Source organism: Nicotiana tabacum, chromosome 5 (assembly GCF_000715075.1).
Source record: "Nicotiana tabacum cultivar K326 chromosome 5, ASM71507v2, whole genome shotgun sequence".
NCBI lineage: Eukaryota > Viridiplantae > Streptophyta > Magnoliopsida > Solanales > Solanaceae > Nicotiana > Nicotiana tabacum.
In genome coordinates this window covers 139,335,939-139,351,782 of record NC_134084.1, presented here as the reverse complement: position 1 = coordinate 139,351,782, position 15,844 = coordinate 139,335,939, and the positions used below count along the sequence as shown (strand labels likewise).

The following is a 15,844-nucleotide window of genomic DNA, read 5'->3' as shown; positions in this document are numbered from 1 at the left end:
TATTTAATTATTTTCCTAATATTTAGAAGTTTAATTTTTTAATTCCAGAATTTCTGCACTTTTCAATCCAAATTAGGATGTTTCATCCACTTTTTAAGTGTTTGTTTTCTTAATAAAGTTGTTTGCCTTTAACTCCATATAAAAGAGAAAAATCATTAAAAAAACATAAAAAGAAAAATTGAAAGGAAACATGTGAAAAATCTCGTGTATGTCAATGACGGATTTTTGTTCTTATTTTGAGTCTGATTCAATTCTTTTTGGTTTTGGCATTTGTTGGCCTGTGAGTTGTCCAGTTTTCTTCTCAAATCTCTTGAACTTTCAGGTAAATTTCTTAGTCTTTAATATCAATTTTGTTATTTTCTATGTGTTGTTTCTCCTTTTTTGTTCCAATTTGTTTCAACTCAGACAACAACGGGAAATTTCAAAGTTAGGGCTTTCATGGATGAAATTGGGGGAATATTGGGGGTTTTGATAATTGGTAAAAGTCTGTTTTTTTTCCCACCGAGAAAGCAAATAGAACCCAGTAATAATCCCTTTTAGAAGTTAAAATTTGATTTTGATCTAAAACTATTTTGCTCGACCATTGCTAATGTTTCTAATTTCTACTTAGTTTCCTCATCTCTCTGAAAATTCGCTTCTTTTTCTTTTTACATATCTCCCTTTTCTCTTTGATTCTGGGGTTTGTTTTACCTGTAAGTTTTGCTAAGTTTCTTGGTGATGGGATTTCGAAGATATGTGTTGGTTTTTGCAATTTTCCTCTTTCTGTTTTAGGTACGTGTGATTTGGCGGATGATTTTTCCTTCTCTCTTTGTTGCTTTCTTTGTTTTATCCATTTATGTTATTTTGGGCCTTTCTCCAACTTTTTTTTATTACTGATGTTGTTGTTAATTTATCTTTATTTCATGTTCTTTGTTTCAGTTTTTACTATGGGTTGTGGTAGCCGTCTCCTCTGCATCATCCTGTAAGCACTGCACTTCTATTGGTTTTTTTCCTTAACTTCTTAGTAGATTATTTATTTATATATATTATCTGTTTATTAGAGTTATTTTTTGTTTGTAATGTATGTCAATAACGCACAACTTATATTACTATATATCTAGATTTAATTTTAATTTAGTATTTTTGAAGCCTTATTTTTCAATGAATAAAATGGACTTCATTGTTCTCAAGTAAGTATAAAAAGGATCAAACGTTTGAAAAATACTACCGGTAAAACGACTAGGCAACATGAATTATATAGAGTGATGCTGATAAAAAGGATGCTCTTATACCGCACGTCTAATATATGAGACTGGAAAGAAAATGATCAATAAGAGAATAAGAGAGAAGAAAAAATTTGAACTCGATAGCCCTTTTAAAGGGGGTAAATGCAAATATGGATTACTATCTGTTAATTTCTCCCATAGTGAGAAATCTGCAGTGAATCGAGCAAGTGTACATCCTGGTGTATGATGAAAATACCAACAAAATGCCGCAATCAGTCATATTCGAGTAATTTTATTAATTTCATATATTCACTTGTACATATATATTTTCATAGTTGGTTGGCGTTTATTTGTTTTAGTAGGATATATAAATAGCAATATAAGTCTTCTCGTAAGGCTGGAGTGACAGAGGTTGGCTACTAAGTTGGGCATTGTTGCAAGTTGCTCATGCCGATGTTTAGGATGTGCTTTATGTTATGCTTGAAAATACAAACTATCCCTATGTATTTGAGAGGCATGCAGATTCTCAATTTATCTTCTTTATTATTGCAGTTCTAGCGATTCGCTGTGGTTGTTTTCTACCTCTGTTATTCAGTGGCACTTGAACCGAAAGGTAAATTTTCTAATATCTCGTGATTTATTTTAAGTATTGTAAGTTTTTGCTTGAGTTCTTTTAAAAAATTATAATAAACATATATAAATATTAGACAATGTTGAAAACATATTCAGTAATGCAAGTATGCACTTGACATTTCTCCTTTAGGAAATAGATGCGTGAATATGTCGAGTAAAAATCATAAAATGAAAGTTGTGAAAAAATATATGCTGACAAGAAGGCTAGGCGACGCGAATTATACAAGATGATGCAAGGCGATAAAAATGAGGCTCTCCTAGTGCGAGCACGAGCGCGAGCAAGTAAGGACGAAACAAGTGGTCGGCAACTTCCTGCTTGCTCGCTAATTAATAGCTCTGTTATCGCATCATCCTCTATGAGTGCTAATATTTCAAGCGAGCAATATCTTCCTTTTGTGGGATATTCAATATATGAAGCATGTTAGAGAGCTAGACTATGACTTCTTGATGGTACACACAAGTATAAATATGTATATGCATTTATAACTATCAAAACTATATACTTATACTTGTTATTGTTGCATCCCAGGATCTACATCTAATACAAATCATGAACAATATACTGAAGAGTCAATAACAATTCAACCATCAATTGATTATGTTATGTTAAAAACTGTTCCCAAATGCAAATTTTGCGAAGCCAAAAAATTTGAATACGAACCACCCGCATTCTGTTGTCGCAAAGGCACTATTAAGCTGATTTCACATCAAGTACCACAAGAGTTAAAAACTCTGTGTCTAGGAAATACTGAAGAATCAAAGCATTTTCGAACCTACATAAGAACATACAATAATATATTTGCGTTCACATCCCTGGGAGTAAGTTATGACAAAGCGTTGGCGAAAAGGAATAAAGGTATTTATACATTTCGAGTTCAAGGACAAATGTATCATTTCATGAATGACCTGATACCAAGTAATGAAAAAGGAAAAAATCTACAATTATATTTCTATGATAATGAAAATGAGGTGAGCAATCGAATGGCATGTTCCAATAAATTGAACGAGGATACTGTGAAAAAATTAATGGAAATATTAAAAACCAATCCTTATACTACGTTTTTGAAATCCTTAATAAATATACCACAATTATCAGATTTCTACATTGCGCTTAAGTGTGATGCTGGTTTAGATCAACGAATATACAATCTACCAACTACGTCAGAAGTGGCAGGAATATGGGTAGAACAAGATACCAATAATTGCATTCCTACACCACATATCCGAATATATACAAAAAGTGATAGAAGTCAGCTGGTAAATTATTATTACGGATGTTACGACCTATTGCAATATCCATTACTGTTCCCTTACGGTCAAAATGGTTGGCATTGTGGTATTCAAAAAGTTAAGCCTTCACCTACCCCTTCCAGAACACATCCGTATTGTGAATATGAACAATTGCCATGTCTAACAAATATGACTTCAATTGATGGATTTCTTGACATGGAAGCTGAAGTGATGCAAAAAGGCAAACGAAAAAGAGAAACAGTTTCTTGTCGTGAATATTATTGTTATCAGCTCCAAATTAGAGATGATGAAAATATAATCTTACATTCAGGACGATTATTTCAACAATATGCTGTAGACGAATGGATAAAAGTTGAAACTCAAAGATTAGATTTCGCTTTTTTCAATCAAGATTTATTCAGGATGGATGTGTTAGCGGGACTTTTAGATCTTTTGCGACGCGGTGAGAGAGAAGGCTCACAGGTAGGTAAAAACAAAATACTTCCACTTAGCTTCACAGGAGGGCCAAGAGATATGCGTCGCCGGTATATGGATGCTACTGCATTAGTACAACGTTTTGGAATACCCGATATATTTCTAACTATAACATGTAACCATTCGTGGCCTGAAATTTAAGAAAACTTGTTGTCGACAGATGAAGCTCAGAATAGACCCGATTTAGTTAGCCGAATATTTCGAGCAAAACTAGAAGAGCTTAAAAGGGATATACTAAAAAGATAAATATTTGGTAAAGTTGCAGCATTTATGTACACGGGCGAATTCCAAAAACGGGGACTTCCACATGCTCATTTTCTTATTATACTCGATGAAAAATACAAACTACTGACCCCTGAGGCATATGATAAATTTGTTTGCGCTGAATTACAGGATCCTAAAAGAAATTCTGATTTATTTAAGCTTGTTACACAACACATGCTACATGGTCCTTGTGGTCAATTAAATCCAACAAGCCCCTGTATGAAGAAAAAAAACGGTCATTGTAAATTTAAATTTCCAAAAGAGTTTGCTGAACAGACAACTAAAGGAAAAAATTCATACCCTATTTATAGAAGACGAAATACAGGAAAATCTGTGGAAATTAGAGGACAACTTTTTGATAATTCATGGGTTGTTTCTTACAATCCATTCTTACTTAGTAAATTTAATTGTCATATAAATTTGGAGATTTGCTCTGATATTAAAGTTGTTAAGTACATTTACAAGTATATTTGCAAAGGACATGATAAAATTGCATTTCATATACATCCTAATGAGACGAATATAGAAGTAGATGAAATAAAGGAATATCAACCTGCTAGGTGGGTGTCACCACCTGAGGCTGTGTGGCGCATATTTACTTTTCCTATCAGTGAAATGATTCCAAATGTATACCATCTTCAACTGCATCTTGATGGACAACAAATTGTTTCCTTCAAAAATACAGACAATATTAGTAGAATTGTAAATAATCCTATGATTAAAAAAACAATGTTAACTGAATTTTTTAGAATGAATAACGAAAACGAAAATGCTATAACTTTGAATTTATTATATCGGGAATTTCCAGAATATTTTGTATGGTCCACAACATACAAGATGTGGTCGCGTCGCCAACAAGGATATGCTATTGGTAGAGTTGTGACATGTCATCCAACCGAAGGAGAAAGATACTATCTTAGATTGCTCTTAATGAACGTAAGAGGGCCAAAATCGTATAAAATTTTGCGAACTGTAAATGGAATAACTTGTGGCACGTTTAGAGAAGCTGCGGAAAAAAGAGGATTATTACTTTACGATAATAATTTAATAGAATGCATGTCGGAAGCAGTAAGTTACCAAATGCCACACAGTTTGAGACACTTATTTGATGTACTATTAGTATATTGCAATCCCGCTAATCCAAGAGAGTTGTGGGAAAAATTTGAAATCCCGATGTCTGAAGATTTCAATGAATACCCAAACATGCATACACGAGAAATTCGTCACAAAGTATTAAATCATATTAATGATATTCTTCATTCAATGGGTCGTGATATCAACGAATTTGAACTAACTCAGGGCAAAATTCAACCATCTGCAACAGCCAAAGAAGCTAAAGATGTACATTTTGAAAGGAATATTATCGTTACTGAACAAGATTTACTATTGCCATATAAACTAAACATTGAACAAAAAAGAGCTTACAATGTAATCCTTGATAGAATATTCTCAAATAAACTCGGAGCATTCTTCATTGATGGTCCGGGTGGAACTGGAAAAAGCTTTTTATATCGTGCCTTGTTAGCTACAGTACGACATAGAGGATTTATAGCATTAGCGACTGCGAGTTCAGGTGTTGCTGCTCCACTTCTTCCTGGAGGCCTAACTGCTCATTTCCGATTTAAAATACCTATTGATGCTGATGGAAATTTTAGTTGCAATATTAGCAAACAAAGTTCACTGGCATCGTTGATTCGAGATGAAAAACTAATAGTATGGGACGAAATTTCAATGGCAAAAAAAGAAATGGTTGAAGCACTAGATTTGCTCCTTAGAGATTTAATGGAAACAACTATGTTGTTCGGCGGAAAGGTTGTTGTATTCAGTGACGATTTTAGACAAACTCTTCCCGTTGTCCGTGGTGGACAAAGGAAAGATTTTGTTCGTGAAAGCTTATTATGTTCTGAAATTTGGCATCAACTTGAAAAATTACAACTGTCCGAAAATATGCGTGCGAAAACAGACACAACTTTTTGTGAATATTTGATGAGAATTGGTAATGGAAAAGAAAACAAAAATGATAAGAACAAAATAGAAATTCCCCGTCCTCTGATCATACCTTTCACCACTGAAAAAAATTCCTTGAATCATCTATTTAAAGTTACTTATCCTGATTTATATTTAACTCATTCAAATATTTCTTTTATTACTTCTCGCGCAATTCTAACTACAAAGAACGACTTCGTTGATGAAATAAATGATATGCTAATTGCTCAATTTACAGCTGATGAAAAAGTCTATTTAGCTACCGATGAAACAATTGATCCAAAAGATCAAAGTGAATATGACGACTTTTTGCACGCTTTAAATCCTCCTGGTTTACCTCCTTATAAATTGTGTCTAAAAAAAAATTGTCCAATTATATTATTAAGGAATTTGAATCCCTGCGACGGTTTGTGCAATGGGACACGATTAATATGTAATGACTTCAAATCTCATGTTATTAGTGCTACAATATCCAGTGGTGATTTTAAAAATACACATGTATTCATTCCGCGAATACCACTATTAACATCAGAAGATGAAAAACTACCCCTTCAATTTAAAAGAACAAAATTTCCGATACGGTTATGTTTCGCCATGACTATAAATAAAGCTCAAGGCCAAACATTAGATTTTGTTGGCATTTATTTGCGAGAACCTGTATTTTCTCATGGTCAATTGTACGTTGCTTTATCAAGAGCTAAAGGTTCTAACTGTGTCAAGATGTTAATTAGACCGGTTATAGCTGACGATGATGATGATCACTCCACATATAATGTAGTTTATGATGAAATTATTGAAAAAGCTTTTTCCATAACTTAGACCATCATTCCTAATAGTAAGTGTGATGTAGAACTTATTTACTTTTTGGATTCTTTGATTTTGTATTATAATCATTCTAACAATCTTACGTTTGCTCATTATTATAATTGTGATGCGTTATGATTGTCGATTATGTCTAGATGGCAGAAAGATTCAACATCAATGCGATTACTCCAGAAACGGAAGAATGGACCTGCAAGATACAAGTAGTTGATAAAGGCAGACCTAGAGACAACAGAGAGAAAACGAAAAAATATCAGCTGATGGTTTTGCAAGATGAAGAGATAATTTTTAAAGGATTCATAAGTTTGCCAATAGTAATTAAGTTAATATTATCCTAATTGTGCCTTATTTTGTTACAGGTAAATCAAGTGGAATGCGTTATATTCAATGCGGAGATAATGCATTTTGCAGATCTGTTTCGCCCTTTCCATACTTACTTGGTGTCAGTTGCACAAGTCAAAGAATCAAACTATATGTACGGAAATCCACTTAACAAATTTACACGGACAATTGATAGGTGTACATTGTTGAGCCAATAGAAACTGTTAATCCTCCAGAAGAGCCACTACCTCCGCCAACGCGCCTAAATCTTACACCATTTGGCAACTTTGAATATCAACCCGAAGGATCTGAATTCGGTAATTGAAGATTTATCTATTTATGTTGTTTGTTTGCCTAAAATTCACATTTATTAGTATTGTTATTATTATGATTATTGTCTATATCAATTTTTATTGTCTATTAGCTTATTCATCGTTCTTTTTAAATGCAAGATGTGCTTGCCATCGTGCTCAAGGCAAGCCCTTCAACCTATGCTTCAAATGGACGGAGAATTCAAGATTTTATCATCATGGATGATTAGTAAGTATACATAAACCTGTTTTATTGGATCCAACTAGCAACTGCTGATTCAAGTATGATGTAATGTGTCACTTTTCGTATATTGTCTAACAATAGCCCACAATAACTAAAACCGAAATTCAAGTTGAGATTGTACCCTTTTAAAGGCTGCTTTTCATGCTTCAATTCAATTTTCGCTTTGCTGCAATTATAATCTTTCAAAGCATACTTAGATCTACTACGTATTCCTGGAATTATTATGGTTTAAGCTTTTTACTACTAATAATATTTGATTATATCTTTAAATATATTCTCAACAATGCAAAGTTCTTATCTTGTTGTTTCTCTTGCTATAAGAATCTAAGTAAAATTAGGATTGATATCATATTGCGCTTTTGATTTTGTAAATTTTAATTTGGCTCATCTTTTTTGCAAGTAATTTATGCTTTTCCAAAATTAACTTCAAACTTTCAATTTATTTTGATTTATATATCCACAATTGTTGGGATAGCTGCATAGAGTGACAATATTTGGTGGCTAAAAGTACGCACCAATCAAAGAGTCTAAAAACCATATCATTGGCCTTTAACATTTTAAAAATCTTTATTTGTTCTTCAATAAAATTAGAAGTAATGATCCAAACAAAGAAATTTTAGTTATGGAAAAATCACTAATTAGAAAGAAACTATTAAAAGCTAACTTAAAAATTATTTAATGTTATATGCGTCAAAGAATTAGATTGTTGCTAAGAGTTATTCAGAGAAAAATATACTGCCTTCAGATGTAGAAATATAACATAATTAAATATGTAGTTGCTTATTTTTCTCTTTAACAATAACTTTCTAATTTACCCGTAGTTGTTCTTTAATAAAGGTAGTGTCTCAAAAATTATGATTATATTTAATTTTTTTTACCTACTATTAACTCATCCGGGTTTACTAAAAAATTCGATCCTTTTGATGTCATGTTTAGCTATTGGATTTTTAAATCAAATTATATTTCAAAAATATGCTTTTTTCCATTCAATACTTTGGATTAAGATTGACCAAAATATTCATGTAATTAGAAAGCTGAATAAAGATGAGCGACTTTGTCTCCTCTAATTTTATATGTTTCTGAACAAATAGATAACCTATCTCAAATTATAGCCAATATAATCTCCCTCTTATTAGGAATTTAAGATATAGCAGTTCTTACACAAATTGTATAAAATTGATGAATCTTATATATACTAGCTTTTAATTAAAAGAAATTAGAGTTAAACATTTGAATGTCTTTGAAGAAAAGCTAATAAGTAGCTTATAGAAATTCTATTCAAAGTATTCATGCAATTGTGGATTCCTAAGTACTAAAAGTTTGGATATCACAAACATGCTTATAAACTATTGTATTTCAAATGTGCAAATATTACCAATGCTGAAAGATCTAATATAAGAAAGTAGCATATCAATGTTACGAACATCTCTATTAAATATTCTTGTAAAAGGGAATTAAGATATTAAAGAGAAGAGATGTACACCTCGAGTCATATAACAATTACAGGTAGACTCATGGGTAGGCAAATAAAGCCACGTATATGTATGATACAACAAAAGTGATGCTAGATGACTAGATTGCTCTCATGCATTTTGAAAAAGACACTAAACATTTATCAGATGCATAGCAAAAAACATGAGCAAAATTGAATAAAAACAAACCTGCAGGTAGAAGCAATTTGAGGAAGATGAAGATGTCTCTAAGAAGCAATGGAAATCTGAAAGTGCAAACAAAATGGAGGAAACCTAATATGTTGTCTATGTAAAACTCACTTGGGCTCATTTAAAACTTACACGTAGCATTTTGTATAGAAAAACTAAGCCACATGTATAGTAAATTTGTAAGAATTGGCCCGAAAGGACTAATATACCCTCGAACTTTTTAGAAATGACATAAAACACACATGTCGTCATTCCAGCTTTTCCTTAAGTTTCTTCTTCACTCTGGCCACTAGCTTTTACTTGATATCTACAATTTTCATTTGCTCTTTGGTTTTGGTTTTTTTTTATCATATATGTGAATTCTTCAGAGTTTCTTGGTGATGCGATTTTGATGATACGTGTTGGTTTTTGCAGTTTCCTTCTTTGTGTTTTGGGCTCTGGTTACATCGCAATATCAAAACTTATTCAAAACATCTTTATGTTGAAACTAATTGGATCATTGCTACAATAAGTTGTGAATTATATCTATTTCTCTTTTAATAAGCATAAAGCAATTCTACCATCTATTCTAGATTTGAGACTTATTGGCTCTTCGACAACATATGATAGTTCAAACTATTTTGCTTTAGAAGCTTTTGTTAGGGACCAATAGTCAAGACCTCAGGAAATATCTGTTTTCTTCGAAACTGATTGCATTATAGAAATTTCTACACATTAAGATACCAATATGTGTTCATTTTTTAATCATGTCTAATATTTAAATGTTGTAATTGATGCTCATTTATGCTGCTTAAGCATTGACATTCCCATGTTGATTTAAGATAGTGATTTAACAATTTTGTTCTATTTTATACAGCAAAAAACCAACGAAATTCACACTCTGGGAAGATTTTATTGATCATGATGGGAACAAACTACTCGAACTGCTTAAAATAGAATACCCAATCATTCTTGCTAAAAAAGTTGCAAGACCAAAGTCGTCGTCAGGTAAAACACCTCAAATGCATGCAAGATAGAGTAACAAATTCAATACAAGTAAAGTATATAAGCAATTATATTTTAGTTTTTCATATACCAGACGACCAAATTAGAAATGAATGTTCAAATGCATGTAGGATTGACTAACAAATTCAGTACAAGAATTGAAATCAATCCTCCATACCCACAAGCAAATGCGCTGAGAACGTGGTATTATAATCAATACATTATTGGTCGTATATGTGCTTGAACATATACAAGAACTAATTTTGAAATGTTAACATACTTGAAGGGCCCAACAAAATGAACAAATGCTTATTACGTACACAATGAAGAGCACAGGTCCAACAGGCTCTCTTTTATTTGTTCCTTTCGAATAAGAGATAGTACCGATTGCAGAAATCCGACAGCAAAATCCAGTGAGTGCACTAAATATTCATATATGCATTGTTACAAATTTTTACCTTTATTCTCTAATAAGAAAAAATTAATATGCGGCATCATTGTGTTTTCCAGGGTCAAATATTCTACATACATGCTGAAGTTGCACTACAAAATGAGAACCAACGATTTTGTATCCTAGCTTGTTCAGACTGCAAACAACACTTCACACGAGCTATCTCACGGAGAAAGTTCTATTGCACTAATTGCCGTCAAGCTACCCAATTGGTTCCCACGTATACATGCAACTTTCACATAACTGTTTATATTTAACATTCTACATTCACCATCTTTTTAATTAACCAATCATTTTATATTACAACTAGGTGCCAATTTGAAGTGACGCTCACAGATCAGAGCGGTTCTGCAACAACAACTATTGTCGACGGGTATGCAGAAAAAATATTGCTTCTCACTTCGGAAGAGATTTATGATATATGCAATGTTTAGGTACATTGTCAATTTCGAAAAACCACAAATAACTATTTTCTACCAGTTGAGCCCCCCCTCAAACATAAATAACTAATTTCATTTTTACAGAAAGGACTGTTGCCTCTTGCGAACGCACAAAAGCTACTGACTGGCAATATCTTCAAGATTCAAATAAAAAAGTTGTTTACAAGAAATAATGAGGCAGGAAAATTAGTTATTTTGTCTTTCATAGATAAAAGTAATTCGGTTGTCTCACAAATGCCGGCCACCATCAAGGATGTTGTGGAAGGAAGTAAACAAAAAATTGAACCCGATGCCCCAGAGAAGCAAGAGCACCCACACATAACAACCAAAGGCAACGATTCCTACAAATGTAAGGCGGAAATGAAAATTTCCCCTCCGAAAAATTGCTGAGAGGTATTTGTAATTTCTGTTCCTTCTAAATTTAATATGAGATTCAACTTTGTAGAAAAAACAAACACCTTAAACGACTATCGTTTGTTAGCATTTTTGCCAGTGTAACATCTTTTGCTACTATTTTGGGATGCAAGTAAAGCCACAACTTGTTGTTGCTTTTGAATACGGTTAAGCTCACTTTTACGACTGCTTTCTGGATATTCCTCTACTCGGAATATGTCGCATCGACACGAGGTTAGTATTCTTGATTACAAATCTACTAATAAGATCAATATTATAGAATGTATGGTCCAGTTCAAATTACTTTGCAAGCCCGCCCCTTTCTATGCTATTTTAGACCCAACTATGAAGCTATCAGGTCCTTCTGGTATGCCGACTGCTTATAGAACTTTAACTAGAAGGCTTAATAAAAATTCTATGAGTTAAGATTTCGAGCTTTTTCTAAGGATGGCACAAGTAGAAATAATAGTGGATAAATGTTATCAGTCTAAAAAAAATGAGATAAAAGCGGATAAACTAATATAGCACTGTACTGTAGGTGTTATTAGCATTGACTTCAAAAGTAGGTACACAACATCATATGTTAATAGCAAGGTATTATTTATTTGGAACAAAATATCCACTCTTGAATGTTGTCTGGTTGGAAAATAATACATTATTTACGTACGTAACAGTATCATATTATTAGATGCATGTGTGTCATATTCTTTATATCATATATGAGAGAATTATTTACATTTTATACTATTTACACATTGACAAATGGTGATGCATTTTTTCTGCTGTATCTAATCTTCTTCTTAGCTTTCTTCTTAGTAGTTCTTCACCAAAATATACATGTACAGTTATAAAATAATTGTTAGTGCTCAACAAAGTAATGGGTGAAGAACAACAAAGAATAAAAATTTGAAGTTAAATAGTGAGGAATATGCAAGTAAAGGAGTCGAGATATTTTTTGTCTGCATAAGTTTCCTGATTAAATTTTGGCTTCCTTTTTGGTCTCATAAAAATTTGAAATGCCTGATGAGATATCTATTCTCCTTGATTTTTTATATACTGACAAATCACTTAAATAACCATTTTATGTCACCATGTAATGTATGTGCCGCTAAAGCTCTCTTTGGGAGGTAAGTCGAGTTATCACAATGCAAGAAAAATGTCATATTTAGTGTTATCCACCTCTATGCCGACTTCAATGAACCAGCTAACATCCCATAAGAATACTCTCTTGTGGATAGCTGCTCCACTTGTTGATCTGCCTGAGTTGTGCATTTGTGCTAAATCATGATTTTCCTTTCTCAACTTTTTCTCCGTAAATAATGATATCTTCTATTTCTTCAACAACTAAGTAATAACTAATATGGCTACTAAATTAAAGTCCCCATGGATATGTCCCATTAAAAATACGTATTTTGTTGTTATTGAGAGTGAGATGTTCGGATAGATTGTCTTATGCAATTTGGTGGATCTGTTTGGAAGTGTTAAACATAATGTTTCAAATGTTAGTTGGTAAGGTGTCACGTTAAGTTTGAAACAATATAATGTAATATGTATTTGGCACCAGTTTAAATGTTGAGGGAGGAACTTTCCTCTTTAATATGAGTACCTATTTTTGGAAAAACCAAAAAGGACAGCATTATTATGACAGAGTAAATAGAACTTGATGGAAACGTTGTACAGAGTAATATGACTCTTTTAATATATTGTTTAATATCTTTCTTTCTCTTCTCTGTTTCAGTTCGTGCTCTGTTTTTGGGTTGGTCAATCCTTCTGGAGCAGCCTTTCTTGGGTACTCAGAGGTACAATTTCACTTTCTTTAAAATGTTATCCGAGAATATGTCAGCCTTTTCACAATACTTAATACAAAGTGGTTTTAACGTTGCATCTGAGTATACGTATATTGGCCATTTTCTTGCTCTTTGTTCGTTATCTTTTCCCGTCTTCCATAATATTTCATCTTCCTCTGTTCAGATTTTGCTGATTTATGCATTTCAATTAAAAAAAAATTGCATGCCCATAGGGCTGTGCTAATGTTTTTGGTGTGGCGACTGGGCTATTCAAAGCTTAAAGTTAGTATATTTCATTTACCTGTTGTTGCTCGACTTTCCTTAGTTAACATATAACGGTACCCTTAACTATTGATGTTATTAAAGTAGTATGCTTAAGTTTTGGCTAATCTAGGAGATCCAAATTATCTCTATTTTTTTAATGGTTTATCTGTTACTATGATTTCTTTCATTGTAGTTCTCCTCTAATTTTTCCCTGTCATTCAAATGACTATTTGATGAATTGAGTAGTTTTTTTTTGTCCTTCGATGCAGTTCTTACAGACTCTGATAGAATGTGGAATGAATTTTTGTTGAAAGCTAATACTATACAAGTTGTGCCATGAATTGTTATTTGAATATGATTTTCACAAATAAATCTAATATTGGAATTGAGAATGTGTGTTCTAATAAGATCTTTTCCATGCTTGAGCTTAATTTTTATTTCGTTGCAGTTACGATCTTGTAGAACGTACTTAATTCCAACTGACAAATTTTGTGCAAAAAGGCTTTCTTAGTTCCTCCAAGTCTGTAGGGGCAAAAACGAACAACCTTGGCTATATGCAAAGAGGCCTTCTTAGTCCATATTTCACATCAGAACATAAATAATGGAATCAAAGATATAATATGCTTGGCTATGTGCTAACCTTTACCTAGCCTACTTGGTTTTGTTAAAGCAAGCTTAACCGAATTACATTACTGATGTTGTTTACAGAGCATTACATTTGTTGTCTTTAACTCTTTTTTTTGGCTTTCGTCGATTCAAAAACACTTCAACATGTCAGATTCGTTTTGATGTTCTGTTTTCTTTTGCTTTTATGGCCACACTTAAATCACCAATGATTTAAATTGATCTTTCTTGACATAAATTTAAATGTTTAAGCTACAAAGTTTATCGTGACTGCTTTTCTGTTTCAATTATTTTCTGTTTTATATATGTTGCTACTATTAAATAAGTACTTTTTTATGTTGCTTACCTGAAATTACAAGCATGTAATCTTCGTTGTAACCTTTTAATTTATAACATGTTTATTTGTTTGCAGATATTTTTGGTGAAGAACTAACAGGAAAAGGATCAGAAAAAAGACCAAAGACCGCATATGTAAATAGTTGTATCATACATGTTGTAACTGTTGTGGCACTTTAGGCATCCCTTAATGTAATGCTCTTGTGAACGCATATATGTAAATTAAGTGTGTACCACTTAACATAAAATATTGTCTACTAGATTCCATACTTGCATCATTAAATTTTGAGTTAAATAACGTTGGGCCCGTGCTGGCACGGGCTACACCATCCTAGTAGCATTAGAAAACATCCAATTATTAATTTAAATAATTTTGTAATTTATTGACTTCAAAATATTAAATATCAATAATAATAAAATTAGGATTGAAATAGCTCTTAAAATAGTATCTGTATATATGTGATACAAGAGTAAATGTTATTTCTTTTTTTACTAAAAATAATAACAGTAATTATGAATTAATAAATACATATAGAATATATAAATAATGTATTTGATATTATATATTATTTTCTATAAGCATAATGTATGATTAGGTGAATGACAAATAAAATAAACAAATTATAAAGATTATAATTGTGTGATTCCACAAAGTCGTTTGTTGAACAAGTTTTATTCCAAAAAGATCTAATAATGTAATATAAATTAAAATATTTTTTAATTTTTTAATATTTAAGACTTTCAATTACCTAAATTTTTTATTAACATTTTTCTATTTGAATTATGTAGGTAACAACAACAACATACCAGTATTATTCCATACTGTGGGGTCTGAGAGGGTAGTGTGTACACATAATTTACTCCTACCTTGTGAGGATAGAGAAGTTGTTACATTAATGAAAATATAGACAAGAAGGGACAATTGCAAAAGTCATATAAAAGCAGAATAAATAACAACAAGATAGTAAAGTGACCAACAATGAAACAAAACAACGGTTAGTCATAAAAACCTACTACCAACAGAAAGTGAGATCGCGTACCAATACTATTGTTATAAATACTCTAGACTACCTACTCTACTATATTAAAGTAAACTAGTCTTATAGTACGCGCATTGCGTATGTATCTCGTATTAATGAATATAAATTTTATAAAAAACTATGTGTAATTAATTTTTATTAAATAAAAATTAAAGAAAAAAACTGAGTTCCTACTATAATAATGACATTGTAGACAACAAATTACGTCGAGAAAATAAAATCAAGATCGAAAAATATCGCAATAATCGTAGTATTTGATTTCAAATAATTCGAATGTACAATCTCTATGATTCTACTTTTCTAGTATAAATTCAAGGGCCTTTGAACTTGATCTTGAATTTGAATTTGATTTA

The 15,844-nt window shown here is 31.9% G+C and overlaps 1 protein-coding gene across 6 annotated transcripts; it reads left to right on the top strand.

Moving 5' to 3' along the window:
- Positions 1–165: 165 nt before the first annotated feature.
- On the top strand, positions 166–14,699 carry LOC107798656 (replication protein A 70 kDa DNA-binding subunit A-like). Of its 6 annotated transcripts, none has more exons than XR_012709848.1 (14): positions 166–322; positions 919–961; positions 1,758–1,818; positions 6,773–7,273; positions 7,409–7,496; positions 10,029–10,207; positions 10,288–10,357; positions 10,443–10,569; positions 10,667–10,827; positions 10,918–11,041; positions 11,132–11,440; positions 11,529–11,674; positions 13,179–13,239; positions 14,528–14,699. XR_012709848.1 is itself a non-coding variant. In XM_075254138.1 (14 exons), exons 5-8 carry the CDS (start codon positions 7,486–7,488, stop codon positions 10,528–10,530), a joined length of 300 nt encoding a protein of 99 aa, XP_075110239.1. In that variant the 5' UTR covers positions 166–322; positions 919–961; positions 1,758–1,818; positions 6,773–7,273; positions 7,409–7,485; the 3' UTR covers positions 10,531–10,569; positions 10,667–10,827; positions 10,918–11,041; positions 11,132–11,440; positions 11,529–11,674; positions 13,179–13,239; positions 14,528–14,699. The 6 variants fall into 6 exon arrangements, 3 of the variants coding, with proteins under 3 accessions (XP_075110239.1, XP_075110238.1, XP_075110237.1); XM_075254138.1 differs by having other exon boundaries at positions 10,029–10,159; XM_075254137.1 differs by having other exon boundaries at positions 10,029–10,159; positions 10,288–10,360; positions 10,918–10,980.
- Positions 14,700–15,844: the final 1,145 nt, after the last annotated feature.

Coding starts and splice junctions, on each gene's coding strand:
- LOC107798656 (XM_075254137.1), top strand. Junction 10,160..10,287: donor AAGACCAAAGTCGTCGTCAG/GTAAAACACCTC, acceptor AAATGCATGTAG/GATTGACTAACAAATTCAGT. Junction 10,361..10,442: donor GCAAATGCGCTGAGAACGTG/GTATTATAATCA, acceptor ACATACTTGAAG/GGCCCAACAAAATGAACAAA.